General features: G+C 30.0%; 2 protein-coding genes across 2 annotated transcripts; one reads left to right on the forward strand and one right to left on the reverse strand.

The window, feature by feature from the left end:
• The first annotated feature begins 249 nt into the window (after positions 1-249).
• On the forward strand, positions 250-2,114 carry LOC110652870 (protein RGF1 INDUCIBLE TRANSCRIPTION FACTOR 1). The gene is made up of 4 exons (XM_058140791.1): positions 250-386; positions 600-863; positions 1,183-1,341; positions 1,467-2,114. The coding sequence occupies exons 1-4, from the start codon at positions 384-386 to the stop codon at positions 1,719-1,721; spliced, it is 681 nt and encodes a 226-aa protein (XP_057996774.1). The 5' UTR covers positions 250-383; the 3' UTR covers positions 1,722-2,114.
• Positions 2,115-8,192: 6,078 nt separating this feature from the next.
• On the reverse strand, positions 8,193-13,617 carry LOC110651284 (cyclin-SDS-like). Its single transcript, XM_058140974.1, has 7 exons — positions 12,449-13,617; positions 11,955-12,122; positions 9,919-10,085; positions 9,211-9,339; positions 8,884-9,064; positions 8,617-8,661; positions 8,193-8,434 (listed from the first exon to the last, which is right to left on the reverse strand). Exons 1-7 carry the CDS (start codon positions 13,523-13,525, stop codon positions 8,402-8,404), a joined length of 1,800 nt encoding a protein of 599 aa, XP_057996957.1. The 5' UTR covers positions 13,526-13,617; the 3' UTR covers positions 8,193-8,401.
• Positions 13,618-16,083: the final 2,466 nt, after the last annotated feature.

The following is a 16,083-nucleotide window of genomic DNA, read 5'->3' on the forward strand; positions in this document are numbered from 1 at the left end:
TAATTACTTTTTAAAAACCTATCCTAAATAAAGTCTTAGATAATGAACCAGAAATATCAAAAATTTTTCTGAAATGGTAGAGATATTCATTCAACTTCCCGCCGTTGGTAGGCCCCTTCTTTATGTGAATACTGAAACACTGCTTCCACAAAGATGTCTCTTTCCTTCTTTATTATTTATTTTATTTAATTTAGTAATCAATTAATTAATTGAATAAATGTTTTTTCCCTTCACATTGTAACATTCCTTATATCACCCTTTTTCTTAATCTTAGCACTTTTTTTCCTCTTTTCTGCTTTCTTTTATGCACAACCAATCTCTTCCCACAGATTGAATCACTCATCCTTACACACTAGGAACAACCCATTCTTTAACCAAAGGAAATGGTATGACTTCTTCCCTTTTGGGTTTTTTTTTTTTTTTTTTTTTTTTTTTTCATCTCTCTAGACTCGTTGATCGTTCTTGTTTTGTTTTTTGAGTTCACACAGAAAATTACTCAAATTGCAAAAAAGAAATTTGATAATCTCATGCTCTGATGTGATGCAAGTTGAATCAAATTCATGGTCTTTTATTGAGATTTGTTTATTTATATTGGATAGGTAGGATGCAAACTTTATATAAAGAAGAAAGCGGATTGGTTGAGTACACTATTGCAGAGCAAATTCTTTAGTTCTTGTAATGATCATCAAGAACTGAGAAAGAATGAGAAAAATGTGTTCTGTATAGATTGTAATCTTGAATTTTGTAGGCATTGTGTGAAAGCTCATTGCCTCCATCGCCAGCTTCAGATCTGCAAGTACGTCTATCATGATGTTGTAAGGCTTCAAGACATTCAGAAACATCTCGACTGCTCTAAAATTCAGGTTCTGTGATGATTTTTATTTTGAGATTAATGATTAATTATTCACTCAATTACACTACTAATTGGTTACAGTTTATGCAATTGAATTGTTATGTTCTTTTTCCTTTTTTTGGGATTTTGTTGGTTGATTCTCATATGCTCATTGGCATTAAATTCTTACTTGTAAGTATTAAGAAGGATGAATCATCAATAGGATGAGATAGGCTTGCTTTTGGTGTAAATCTTTTCAATTTTTGACGGTTTTGATCTCTATAATTTTGATTTTGCTTCCATTTTTTATTCTGAAATAAAAAGCAAAATCTTTTTTTTTTTCTTTGCAGACGTACAAGATCAATGGAGAAAAGGCTGTGCACTTGAACCCCAGACCTCAATCCAAAGATTCAAAACCATCAACCAAAGCAAAATTTGGTGCTTCCTGTGAATCATGTGGGAGATATCTACAAGACTTGCCTAATCGCTTTTGCTCTATTGCATGCAAGGTAATAAGGATTTTAATCCTTATTTAATCAACTCTATTCCATAACTTTTCATTGTTATTTACTTCAACAAATCCATTACTAGAAATTGATGATGAAGATGAAGATGAATATGACGTATTTTTCAGGTGTCAGCCGCATCAGTGAATCCAAAAGACCAAAACCATAAAATGATCACCTTCTCAATTCAAGAATTCTCAGAGCTTTCATGGAAGGAAAATTACAATCAAGAAGAAAGGCATTCAAATGAAGAGAACGAATCATCCCTTTCATTGACCGGTATATATGAGGAGGAAACTCAAGGATGGCTGAATTCAGCATTGAAGCCAAGGAGACAATTGCACAAAAGGAAAGGAATCCCACGCAGGGCTCCTCTTTGTTAATTCCAAAAATCTTTTCTGTCTTTCTCCTGTCAATCATATTTTATCTATATACAATTTTGGCTCATGTGAAGAAGGTACGCATTTAATTAATTAATAAGACCACAGCTATAATAATCCTTAAATTCTCTAAACCCAAGTCTTTAGTAGTCCCCATTTTGGCATTCAAAAGAAAAAAAAAATTGGATTAATTAGTTGAAATGGAGGAGAAAAGAACATTTCTTGAGGCTTGTACAGAATGAGTCATGGGGCGTATAGAAATTGGAGTATTTTTGTATCTATTTGATGGGATCTCATCAGTTCTGTTCTTTTCTTTCTGGAAATTTGTTATCTCCTTGGTTGTTAAATTGGATATTCCTCTTCACAATACAATTTCTATACTGTTCTTCCCTTCAATGATTTAAATTAATTTAATTTATTATTTCCAAATGTGCTGGCATTATGTGGTTGCTTTGCTTTTATTAAATCGGTTCGGCCGTCGCAGATTGTCGCAATCTATGTCGGAGCCGGTGGAGGTGGTGTCACACTAGGTTTTTTCTTTGATCCTTGTCAAATTGGGACCCTCTTTATGGCAAGAAAGTTAAGTTAATGGTGTATTCATATGAATGTGGCAGACAAAAAAAGGAAGCAAAAAGGTTGGTATTAGGGTATACAAGATTTTGCTATGACTAAACAATGGAACGAATAGCTTAAATTCCGAGCATGTCTCACATGGAAGACTCATACTGAATCCCATTAGCCATACTTCCATGCCATGCTTGAAATATGAAATTTGCGTTTTTATTTTTTTGGTAGGCCACCGAGATTAGCAGTTGTCGGCATTACTTGCTTTGGGAGCATCTTTTTGGTTTTTCTATGACATTCTTTGGAACTTTGCCTTTTAAGCCACATGACAATAATTGAAGATAAACATTAAAAAAAACTTAAAAAAGAATTTATGGGTGCAAGTATTATAAGCTCAATTATAATATAAAAGTGAATTTAATAATTATTAAATTAAATATTTATATTTGTGTAATTATTATATATCTTTTTTGTTTATTTTTATTTATCATTTAAGATTTTTACGTGATAATTAAGAAAGTAATTAAATTATTCAAATTATAATAAAATATTTTTTAATTTGATTAAATTATTATTTTTTATCTCATCTAATTAAAAGAGAGGAATTTTAAGAAATTGTAAAAATATTAGTTATTGTATTTAATAGATATAAGGTCAAATTAAAAGAAAATTAATTAATATTCTTTAATCTTGACTATAGATAATTTTGAATAAAAAAAAAAAAATTTACAAAGTGACAAATAAAAGTGAACAAAAAGAATATATTTTAATTAATTTTATATAAATTTCAATATAAATATTTAATCTAATATTTAAAAATTTAAAGAGTATTTAATTTAATTTATAAATTGATCAAATTTACTTATAAGTAAAAGTTGAAAATAGATTAATATTTGATTTACCTTATAAATTAAAAAAAATATATTTAAAATAAGTTAAAATTCATAACATACTTTATTAATTATAACTTATTTATTTATTTTAAAACTATTCCTTCACTAAATAAAATGCTATATTGCCTAATAATTTTTAAAAATATCAATATTATTCTCATTTTAATAATTAAAACATTTTTAATAATTTCAATAAATTAAATTACTTTTAAATACATTTTAACTAAATATTTAAATTATTTAAAAGTTATTTTTAAGTAATTTTGTTAAACAATTAATTATTTATTTTTAATTTAACTCATAAATTAAAAATATATTTTAAGTGAAAAATTAAAAGTAAATAGTTAAATCAAACACTCTCTTATTCTCATATAAATTATAATAATTTTATATTATGTGTGTTTTGAAAAATTGGAATAAGCAATTGTATTTAAATCCATAGGTGCAAAGTAGGAGCAGACATTTTGACTTTGGCCATAGCCCTGAGCCTGACTTTTTTCTTATTTATCAAAGGTAGATTGATCTTGGCTAGAGATTGGCTAGGAGGGTCAATCACGAAACCAAAACCCGTGGAAACGCAATGTCACATTTTGGAGGAATATTACAGAATGAATAATTTAATTTCTATATAAATTTGGGTATGTTTTGATGGTGGTGAATTCATGTGAGACTCATTATTACAGTAATAATAATAATAAATCAATTTATCTTATATACAATAAATATTTAATATTATTAAATTATTGTCTTCCATGTGATATTTTCATATGTTAATGTCACTGTGCATTAGACTTCAGTCAATAAATAATAATGATCATTTATTCACAAAGCATCTTCCTGAAAACAATATGAAAAGGATTTCAAAGTGATTTAACATTCACAAAATTTCCTTACCAATACATGCATACATACATATATATTGAAACCAAGAAATTAGGCAGTGAATGAATAACGGGATCATACCAATTGAATTCTTCAATTCTACAAATAATTATCTGCATGAATCTTGATGACAACAAGTTGTCAAAGGAGCTGTACTGTCAAGTTGGTTTTCTGTTGGGAATTACATCTAGCAGCGAGCTTCTTCATCTTTGAACTGCACATAAGACATATATAGAAACAAAGGAGTATCATCGATCATCCTCAATGCTGTTGCACCGAATATATGCTGCCAAACATGGCAAACATCGCATGCGACCATTCTCTCTCAATCATCCTTCGTCCCACACCTACAGTCCACGTTCCAATCATTATGCTATGCTAACTGTGTGATAGTCTGGGTGGCTCAATAAAACATTCTTGCACAAGAATAGCAGATCCCTATAGTTATAGACATCTAGTTCTGGCTGTAGAGCCAGAGTATCAGCGCGTGACTGCCTTTTTCTTTCAATTGTGGTTCAAATGAAAATTCTAATTATCTAGTAGTTGGCTTGTTTTCACGCATTATAATTTAATTTGATTGCCCAAAATTATGTCATTAATATGTTTTAGAACAACATTAATCAAGCCAGTGTCACCAATATGTCCTCTAACCTCATCTCGCGAGTCCTGCCGAAGCATTCCAGCCCCATGCGTTCTCAAAATTTGAAACTTTAATTGATTGGTTACTAAATCAGTTATTAATTGATATTATAAAAACTTTAAATATTCAATTAGTAATCGATTTTAATATCGATAATTAATAACAACTGATTAAGAAATTGGTTATTAATATACCCACTTGACTATATGAGACTAAGACAATGCGAGCTCTACCTTGCTAGTTTTTCATGTCCAAATTTTGGTGGAGGTTGAAGCTATAATCGGGGATAAAAGTATAGTCGCATGCTTTTGTGCATTGTGGAATCCTTGCCTCAGCTGTTTTACTTCCTCTTTCTGCCGATCCACCTCCAGCTTCTATGAGAACCGATGGCAGCAGCGATGAATATCTGGTGCTACATGTCCTAAAGGTTGATGAGTTTCAGGTCCTTCTATGCAAGATTTACTGATATTTGCCCTTTTGGGCCTTGAAATGCAATTATGTAATTTAAAAAAAAAAAAAAAAAAGAAGTAGATGGAGAGAGTGATAGAGCTGAGAGAGAGAGTGGTGGGTGCCTAGGTAGTGGGAAAAATAGAAAGGAGGGAAAATATTTCCCATATCAGTATATTAATCTTTAAATCCATAAAATCAGATAATAAAAATTTTATTGTTGATTATGATGTATTTGTAAATCTGTAAGTCCCAGAGCGTACTACGTGGATTTTGCAAATAGAGTGGAAAGTCAGAGATAGAGTGGTACGGTCTTCTTGTTGATAGAAGATATGCAAGGCTTAGCAATCGACTAAGAAAATTTTAAGCAAAATAGAGAGGATCGAGAGTAGAGAAAAAAATACAAAAAGTAGTTAAGTGATAAAGATTAGGATGTAGAGGAAGAAGAAACCCCTCAATCAATTTATCTTTCTTGTATTTATGCATCTAATATGTTGTGACCATGGAACTAGTTGTCCCATCTTTTTCTAAGGCAGTACTTGGTCATGCTTTCAGTCCATGTTCCATCTTATTTTTTTTTTTTCCTTGTTAATGTCATTTTGCATTAAAAAGCTCATAAAGACAACATTACAATATGGATTTAAAACACCTGTAGAGAAAAAGAGGCCTACACTGAGATAGCAATCAACCCAATTTAAACAAATCAAATCAAAAACCCATACCAACAATAAGATAACCCAGCCCCACCTAGAAACCCACCCTAAGAGAACAGGGGAGAACAAGGTTGCCGACCACCGCCTGTACTTTCCATTCCCAACATCACTGAGCAGATCGTGTCGACAAGAGCTAGCATCACAAGGAGCAACAAATCTCCCATCTACTCACATCATCTTATCAAAACAGCATAACTTTATTTTCCTCAACCGGGACTTGAAGTTCTGCTAAATAACAATGAGATAGGCCGCTGCTGAGCTCTGGCATACAAGCTAGCGAGAAGGCCTTCCTAGCCACGGTGTGGAAGCAAATCCCGGAAATACAAGACAACCAATGCAAATGAACGCTCTCACCATGCACAACAGCCCATCAAGACTAAAGAGATGGTAAAGACTCTTCAATAGGAACAAACTCGTCCTCCAGAAGACCATCTACTATCATCTCCTTGTCCATCACAAACCAATCGAACCCAACACTCCAAGTCTTCAAATGATACCCTCACATTGAAGATCAAACCTGCATGCAAAGACCAACAAACAGCAACAACAAAACTCATTTGCAAACTAACTCAATTAGGGGACGGCTTTCCCATAACATTAAGCTAGAAACTAAAACCAGAAGCTTTCCCCTACCCAAAGGCAAGGGAAGCAAGAAGAGATGGACAAAGTTAAGCGAACCCTAGAGAAGCGAAGAACTGTTTCTAAATTTGAGAGAAACTCCAAATGCCACTACATAATGGGATTTTATGTTCCATCTGTTTTTTAAGTTAAAAACCGGTCAACCATACATTTTTTTTTTTTGTAAGTGTCAATCATACTTTTTTTTTTAAATATACTATATATATATATATATATATATATATATATATATATATATATATTTTAAAATATATACTAAATTTATTTAGTTATAACATTACAATATTTTAATTTAAAAATATAATATAAAAATTTATTAATTTTTAAATTTTACATAGTAAAATCTTTCTAACTTTTAATTATTAATTTTTTAGTTAGATATCGACCTGTATAGTTCTAGTATGAAGTTTAGTCAATATTTTTTTTTCTCTCTCAAATCATGTGTAAATTAAATCATTCTTCTCTTTGTAAATAGAATAAATTTTCAAATATAAAAAAAATAATTTTATATTTTATATAAAAAAAAGAAAAATATTGACTAAATATTATGCAAAAACTGTTCACATTAGTTTCTAATTGAAAAATCAATAATATAAAATTACATTTTAAAATTGAAGAAGTGTAATATTATAACTATATAAATTCAAAAATAATTATTAAAATTTATCCTTATATACATACATATATATATTTATCGGAAGCATACCATTTTTTTTTTTTACCAAAAAGCATACCATACTTTCATTCCTTGGTTAATTATAATTTTGCATAATCTAATACTATAAGAGGTATACTCCAAGTCATTTATTATCTCCATTATTGTATCTGCAATAATATAATGAGGTCATCTGTAAGGACTCATTTATTACAGTTTCTGCTTATTACATTCAGACGTTAATTGTCATGTCTTATTAATGCTTTGACGTCCTTAGCTAGATATGAAGTTGTATTTGTTCAAACAAGATCTTATTTTCAAGATAAAAAAATATTTAAAAAAAAAAAAGCATAAAAAGTCATGTTACACGACACCCTGGAGAAACGTATCCATTATTTTTTATACTGTGCTCAACAATCAATCGAGTTCTTTCTTCCAAATAAAATCCAGTAATTCTCTTAATCAAGTCAGTGCTCTAATCCACATGTTGTTCATCACTATTTTAATTATTTTTTATCATATCATACTAAATTAAAGAAAAATTATTAAAAAAATCTTATATTTTTATTTTTTTTTAAATTATATCTTACTATCAACCCTAATAGAAAATTTTAATACGATAAAATTATGTAACATTTAAAAGTATAAGATTTAATTAGTAATTTCTAAAGTATAGATATAAATTAAAAAATTTTAAAAGTATAAATTTTTTTCTAGTAATTTTCCCTTAAATTAATGTTTATTTATTTTTATGTTATAAATTAAACGTTATGGATGGTCCCGTTTTGAAGAATAAAGTGATAAAATTGAAAGAATATGGTGAAATTTTATTATACTACATTAACCTTTACATGTCACTGGCATTATGAAGAGATGCACCTATTTCCTTGGATGCTGAATAAACAGGAAAGAAAAAAAATTTCTTTTGCATCTGTCATTTGCTTGAAAAATAATAGATCTTTTTACATAAGAATATATGGAACAAGTTTATTCCTGAGAAAGAATTATGTTTTGCATTCCAACTTAACGCAAGCCAGGTAATTGAAATCATACTCTGTTTCCTGCTTTTATGGACAGATCACAAGAAGCATTTTTTTCGCCAAGTTGAAAAATAATCTGTTATCTATAACCTATTTTTTTTATTAGGATTTACAAAAGCGATCAGTTTGCATATTACCATTGGCTTGAGATTATGAGAAGTGCACATCAATGAATGAAAAGTGGGAGTAGAATGCTCTCTTCTAATCTGGTTAGTGTACATACTGTAGCAGCCACTCCATTGTCTGTTAAAATTAACAAATGAATAAAATTAAACTAAGAATGACAATGTAAAAGCATGTTTGGAAATGTTTTCGAAAATTGTAAACAGTTAAAAAATAGCATCAAAACCTTCCTAAATATGAATTCTGTAGAAGGAGACGATAGATATTGATATAATTTTATGACATATCTGTATGCTTTTTACCTTCATGCATTCACGCAAGTCATTTTCCTTTGTTCTGACATGAACCTGCAAAATTACTAAATTAATTAGAATTTGAAAGCATATTCTTCACAATATAAGGATGGACCAATAATGAGATAATCTAGTCCAAATTTCAAACAGTAATAGGTTGTCTATAAGGAATCCTCAGTGTTTAATGTCCTAAAGCAGCCCTATTTATTGAAAAATAACTTATCGGGCGTGCTAAACCGAAGGCTTCAACGATGTTGCTCTGCTAAGTGTTTTTACCTCAATGACCCTTTGGTAGGATTCAATTTGATCGCTTTCTAGAGAAGCCAAAATCACAAGTCCCGCTGCAACTGTTGAGGGCCAGTACTGAAGATGCTCATGGCCCGATAGAGCTAACTTTGCCAGGTATCTTGCCTTCTTCTCTACCTTTGCATCAGCTCTAGCAGCTTTTAGGTAGAACCTAAGATCCATTAATAAAAACGTAATACATTAAACTCTTTAAACAAAATTTGCCATATGGAGATTACAAAAGGAATTAAAGTCTGGTTGCATATAGAAGATGCGAATCTAGTGCTAATTGGTTAATACAATGGGAAAGGAAATTACCACATGAAGTTGTGGATGGTGGGCAAGAAGCATTGGAAGTTGAGTACCTCCTGCACCAGCCACTCCATGGCTACAACCTCAAATCTGCTGTACGTACTGCTCTCTATGGGGAAATTCTTTTGCCTCACACTGAAATGACCACAATAAAAGTAAGTTCATGGATTCCCATATCGGCCGGTGCAAATTTTCAGCTAGCTATAATATTATCGTTGTTCTTTAAATGTTGATATTGGATCTGGCCATCAAATAAGAGGGAGAGCCTGCTAATTAGGGAATGGATTAATATGTTAAACTCTGCAGTTGGATTTTCACCAATCAATTTCAGATTACAATTTCACTTCAGCCGTGGTCTTATGTCGGGTTTACTTAATTGTTCTTTTCTCATTCACAGAAAAATACGTCTAAAACCAACAAAAATGTCTTATAATGTGTTCTCGCAATTAAAGACAAGGGTATAAAATGATGCTATAGAGCGAAAAATTATTGGTACATCACATAATGAATCTTTTTGGCATGGCATAATCCAACTATAAGCTGAAATTCAATTTTCTCCTACTGAATTTTTTGATAATTTGAATTCTGCTAGGTGTGAGTGATATTGATAATTGTGAAGAAAATCGTGCATCTAATTAAGGCTAGTTATTTTCCATCCTTGATTATTAATCTTTGCAGTATTTAAAAGATATGAGTTAAAATTAAGATAATCACCTATTGTAGGGCTGATTTTCTTCAATTCTTGTGGCCAATGTAAGGCATGCTATTCCAACAATCTGAAGGCTCCTTTTGTTCTTGAAAAATCCTTTGCTTAGGAACCTATCCAGAAGACTAACTCCAAGGAACGCTGTCTCAAGCTGAAACTCCTTTGCGGTTGATTGCTGCCAGCCCAAAGTAACATGCACCAATAAACAAGCGAATAATATATGTGATCAATAATGCAAATGACAATCCATAAACAAAAAAAATGATAATAAATACTGCAAATGGCAACGCCCACCCAAATGACAATCTTTATTTTACTCGTTTAAACCGCTTGGTAATGGATATGTTAATTGTTAAAAGCTAGGAGTCAATAGAATTCCATTCAAATTAATATATATATATATATATATATATATATATATATATATATATATATATATATATATATATATATATATATATATATAATTAATTTAATTCAAAATTTTAATTTAGTTTCTTTCATAAATTAGAATGGTTGAGTAATGATATTAAGAAAAGTTTAATTTTCTAAGAAAAAATGGGAATATTATTTTAATTAATTATTATTAAATCTCAAATTAAAGTAAAAATAAAAAATATAATTAAAATTATATAGTTTTAAATAAATTTAAAAAATAAGTTCAAAATAAAATTTAAATAATAAAAATAAGTTCAAAATAATTAAAATTATATAGTTTTAAATAAATTAATTTAATTTAATCTGTTATAAATTTTATTTATTTAAATTTTTAATTTTTTAAACTGAAACTACTGATGTACACTTTTGTAAAAACAATTTCATTATAAAAAAATTTTAATTAGATCTAATTTACCATGAATATAAGACATAAATAGGGATAATAAAAGTTCTCCAACTCGACCTGTTTTGCCTTCAACTCAATCAAATTTTTCTTGATTCCGTCCTAATCCTGATTTGTGCTGAGCGGAGATGAGAAGACCTTTTTCCCATCTAGAAGACCTTTTTTCCGTCTTGAAACCCCATAATCCGCAGTAATATATTATTATTTTTTTATTAAAAATAATTTATTTTTATATATTTAAATATTATAATTTCAATAAAATATATAAATATATTATTAAAATAATATGTAAAACTTACATTTCTAATTATATTTTATTTTTAATAAATAAATTTATATTTTATATTAATAAATTAAAATAAAAATAAAATAAAAATTATCTTGGAAAAATTGCCCTACCTGTACACCGGCAGGGCATGCCTCGTCTTGACTCTGAACTCCTGTGAGGCAAAGATGGGAGGCGTAATCCCTGCCCTCAATCGGCCTTGTTGTCATTCTTAAATATAAATATATATATTTATATATTTAATAAATGAATCTTGTCATGTATAATGTGTATTAAGCACTGTATTTAATAAATGAATCTTGTCATGTATAATTTGTATTAAGCACTGAATTTAGCCAAATAATAATCCTTTCATTGCAATTCTTTCGGTTATGGGAATAATGCTAACGTATGCCATGGAGGTACGATTTTCGTCCTACATGTCCTACGTGATTTGATTAACTAGTACAAAAATGCAAGTAAGAAACGAGAAAACATTTCGCAACTAGTTCATTCACGAAACGGTTCAAGCGGCAAAACAACAAAATCTCCCACACGAAAAATTTCTACTAATGCTTGCATTGCATAGCCAGTAGAAGAAGAGAAAATCAAGTGTTCTATTGCAAAGTGAGATAGGCAGGCGCTCCTAGTCTAGAACACTATCTGGCTCTGCGAGAAGAGGGGCATATGATCATCAATTTGAAAGCTTTATGCGTGTCATAAGTAGATTATATATTCTTTGGTGAATGTTACCGTAGAGAATATTTGCTTCTATAACCGAAAGAATTTGCCGGATATCATCTTACACGTTTCTTTGAACGTGAAATATTGAGACAGTTAAGTAAACTGTCTCGAATCGCCGCATGCGAGCAAGAAAATGTTAAATAAGTCGAAGAGCTAGCCGGTGAGTAAGTTACCAGGCTGGAGAAGAAACTCACCTCAACAATCCAGTGGACCATCTGCAGCCGCTGCTCTAAGATGAGACCGCCGTAGTCCGTCGTGGAGCGATACAACTCGACGTAGTCGAGCAAAAATAATTGCCTTCTCTCTCTTTCCCGTAACCTTTGGTAGCTTTCCTCGTCGTCCTCAACTTCGAATTTCACAAACTGGCCAACAAATAAACCAAAGGATTTGAAAAATTACACATGAAACCAATGTGTTTGGCAGCCTAGAAACGGAGGGCAAGATACGGTTTCCTAAAAATGGCAATGGATATATAGAGATTGAAATTAATTGGAATATGACAAAATTAAACTAGCATTTTTAACTAAAACACTAAAGAAGTTGTGCTTTTTTTTTGTGTGTAAATAATTATGTTTAAAATTAAAACAATTAATTAGTAAACTAGCCAAACGGGACTGTTTGGATGCCTGGAAATTTCCGGAAGACATCAGAAAAATATATGCTTAATTCAAAAAACTGGAAAGCTTACTTTGGAATGTTGTAGGTACTCTGCTTCTATTAACGAGGATCTTATCATGTCTAGAGGAACGCTTGATCGGGAGAATTGCTGTCTAAAGTCGAGCAACAATGAGTAAGTATGCGAAGGAGGAGAATCATCAATCGATTTTTCGGAAAATTCATTTCCAGAATCTAAGAAAATTGACTGCGTGTAATCTGAAAACTCGATTTCGGATGAACTCTCCGGGAATATTTCTGATTGCAGCTCCGAGAATGCTGTCTCATGACTGGAAGAGCATTCCATAATAATGTCGTCATAAGAGATGTTCTCCGCACAAGCGAGATCGGTTTCAAGTGCTGCCAAGCTCTTTGACTTTTGCTCCACTATGGACTCGTCAATAGAGAAGGTATCATGTTTAGAAATCTCAGAAAGCTCTGTTTCGAGTGTTCTTTTGACTTTTTCGTTCGTTCTATGTGACAAGCAAGATTCTACCCCTGAAATAATAGAAATGGTGTCGTTCTCCTTATCCTCTAACGAAACATTCTCTAAATTTGCACCACCGAAACTCAAATTTTGCTGAACGGAGGAAATCTCCGATTTGGTAACCGATATAGAATCTTCATTTATTTGAATTTCCTTTGAGTCTTCAGTTCTCTTTTTCAACTTCGAACTTCTTCTCTTTTCGGAAACAACACAATCAGCTCCACATTTCGACTCCACCCAAGACGATTCACTCACTTCTACTTCATTTTCTTTTCTCTCGTTTTCCTTCTGCTTATAGTAAGATCTAGTGATTCTTCGAAACGGAACGTCTTTAATCCTCTCAATTTCTTCTGTTTCACGTAATTTTCTCTTAGTTGCGCTCGATTTGGATGTAACTCTGCTTGAATCACAAGACACTTCATCTCTGAAGTATAGGCAGGGGCTGGAATCCACTGAGAAAGCATAGAAACCTTGGCTCTTTTGTGGAGGAGCTGAGTTCAAAGGCGATATAAGAACCGGAGAGATCCGCGAACGGATTCGGCGAAGTCGTTTGGTTCGCTGCTTCCTCGTGATATACGGTTGTGGTTCCATTTTTGGCTTGAGTTTAGTCGGCTTGAGCTTCATTTTCTGTTAGTTTTTCAAATTCGAAAAGCATGAAAGAAACAGTTTTTTTCAGGGAGGAGAGGCAGAGAAGGGCGGTGCTGCTGGATACTGAGTTACGTAGTGCGGTAATGAGCAGAAGAGGCTATGGACGTTGGGACTTGAGAATGGAGCGCGTTTGCGTGCGCGTCGTGGTCGGGTTTTTATATGGTGTGTGTGAACGCACGTGAGAGTCAGTTTCTCACGTCACACACGACTTTGACGCCGATGACGAGAGGGCCCGATTGGGGAAGGATGAGAAAGTGCACGCATCAGCTCAATATGGACTGTCAGCTCGGCCCCTGATGTGAGATCCAAATGGATAAAGCTGGTGTGATCAGAAAGTGAGAAAACGAACGAATCCCTGTGCTTGAATTTTCCCTCCAATCCAAACCCACGTCTTACGTCATGGATATGGGAAAATTTTTGTCAAATAATTTACCGCGGTTTAAAACATAAATGTTATTTACAATAATACTGAAAACACTAAAAGGTATTTTTTTTTTAATATAAAAATCAATCTTCTTTATTTTTTAGAATGATGGGATCGATGATTTAAATAAAGAGTGACATGTAATAATATCTTTATATTTTATATCTTAAATAATGAATATTTATTTTTTTTTTTAAATACAGTTAATAGATAATAAATACTTAAATATGTAAATTAAGATATTTGATAAATTTTTAAAAATATAATTGATCACTAATAAATAACTTATAAATAACTTATATTAGCTATAATTTGCATCAATTTTATTTTTATAATTGTTTTATGATGGATTTTATTTTATTTTTTTATTTATAATATATTATCTTTAAAAAAAATTAACTATAAAATTTTAGTGTGCGATACTTAGAAACTAAGTGGCAGAAAGTATAAATTAATATTTGAATTATTTGAAAAAAAAAATATAATACATCCTTAAATTTTTTATTTTGATCCATCACACCTATATTTTTATTCTATTCTATTCTATTTTTAATTTTATTTTTATAGTTACTAAACATAAAATCCAACTGATTTAAAATTTAAATTTTAATTATATTTAATTCTATCCTAATGGTAAGCAAAATATAAAAGTAAATCAAACTACTAGTATATGAATAATAATGGTTAAGGTACTTGTGAAAATTAACATATTCAAACTCGAACCTAATTAATATTTTTAAAATTTAAATTCGATTAAAATTTATTCTCAACTATTCAAACTTATTTAAAACCATATTATTATTATCTGAAAAATATAAAAACTCAATTAATTTTATATATTTTAATCAATAATCTATATAAAAAATTATTTTTTAATAAATTTATTTTAAATTTTTAATAATTTTATAAAATATTTAAATAGTATTTTATATAAAATAAAATTTATAAATATTATTATAAAAAAATATATTTTACATTTAATTAAATATTTATATAAATAGATTTGAATAATGGATACCAATATACAAATTTCAAACTCGATCTGAACTCATCACGAGTATTAAATTTCAAAATTGAACCTGTCCTAAATCCGATTATATACAATGAAAATCCATTCTATTAGTGTTTGGTCGAAGTGAGTGCCCGCAAAATATTTGACCTGTTACCATCCTTAGACTAATATTAACATTCGACCATAAATAAGTTTGAACCGTGAGTCGGATCAATATCAATTCAAACTAAATTCAAAATCAGCCAAGTAAGTACTATATGTAGTTACTCAATCTCATAAGTATTTTCAGAAAAGTCAATAAACTTTACTTTTTTTTTTTATCATAAAACTTAATAAATTTTAATTTGATTTCATAAAAATTATTATAATTAAAAATTAAATATTTTTAGATTAATCCATTGATCTATCAAATATGCAAATAAAATTATCTCATTTTATTAGTTCATTAAAAAATAAAAAATATAAAATAAAAAATAAAATGTATTTAGCTACCTCCTAGCCATCATACCCCTTCTTTCTCTCATTTTTTTTTTCTATCAATAATCATTAGTAAATTAATTTTATTTATAAAATAGTTAATAGGTCAATAATTAACCTAAAAATCTTTAATTTTTTATCGACTTTTATGAAATCAAATCAAAGTTCAATAAATTTTATAAAAGAAAAAAATTTCAGTAATTTTTATAAAGGCACTCATATATTTTATGACTGCGTGTAATAATTATAAAAAATTGGCCTGTCAATGTTTTCAATTCATGAACCGGTTTGTGAGTGTAAGGAGGTCAGTCATGCTTTCCTACCTTAAATTCGAATCAGATCAAAACTAGAATCTGATTCGATTTAAAAATTGTTTTATTTTTAATTTTTTTTTTAATTTATACTAAATTTATATTTAGGGTTGTTTTAATTATTTTACATTAAAAATTAAATAAATAATTCCTAAAAATTTAGGATACTTTGATAATATCATGAGCCGAACCGAAAAGTATGCTAAAATTATATGTAATGAAATCAATAAGGACTTGTTTGACCTTGCTATTAAAATTGTTATTGAAAAAATTATTTTTTCTAAATATATTAATTAGAGAATATTAAAAA

The sequence above is a fragment of the Hevea brasiliensis genome, chromosome 18 (genome assembly GCF_030052815.1).
Source record: "Hevea brasiliensis isolate MT/VB/25A 57/8 chromosome 18, ASM3005281v1, whole genome shotgun sequence".
NCBI lineage: Eukaryota > Viridiplantae > Streptophyta > Magnoliopsida > Malpighiales > Euphorbiaceae > Hevea > Hevea brasiliensis.

What these genes read in the sequence shown, in the direction of transcription:
- LOC110652870 (XM_058140791.1), top strand. An exon ending in TCGACTGCTCTAAAATTCAG is followed by an intron (nt 864 to 1,182) that starts GTTCTGTGATGA and finishes TTTTCTTTGCAG; the next exon opens with ACGTACAAGATCAATGGAGA. An exon ending in TTTGCTCTATTGCATGCAAG is followed by an intron (nt 1,342 to 1,466) that starts GTAATAAGGATT and finishes CGTATTTTTCAG; the next exon opens with GTGTCAGCCGCATCAGTGAA.
- LOC110651284 (XM_058140974.1), bottom strand. Translation starts at nt 13,525, where the DNA reads ATGAAGCTCAAGCCGACTAAACTCAAGCCAAAAATGGAACCACAACCG. An exon ending in TGGTCCACTGGATTGTTGAG is followed by an intron (nt 10,086 to 11,954) that starts GTGAGTTTCTTC and finishes TTGGGCTGGCAG; the next exon opens with CAATCAACCGCAAAGGAGTT. An exon ending in GAAAATCAGCCCTACAATAG is followed by an intron (nt 9,340 to 9,918) that starts GTGATTATCTTA and finishes TGGTCATTTCAG; the next exon opens with TGTGAGGCAAAAGAATTTCC.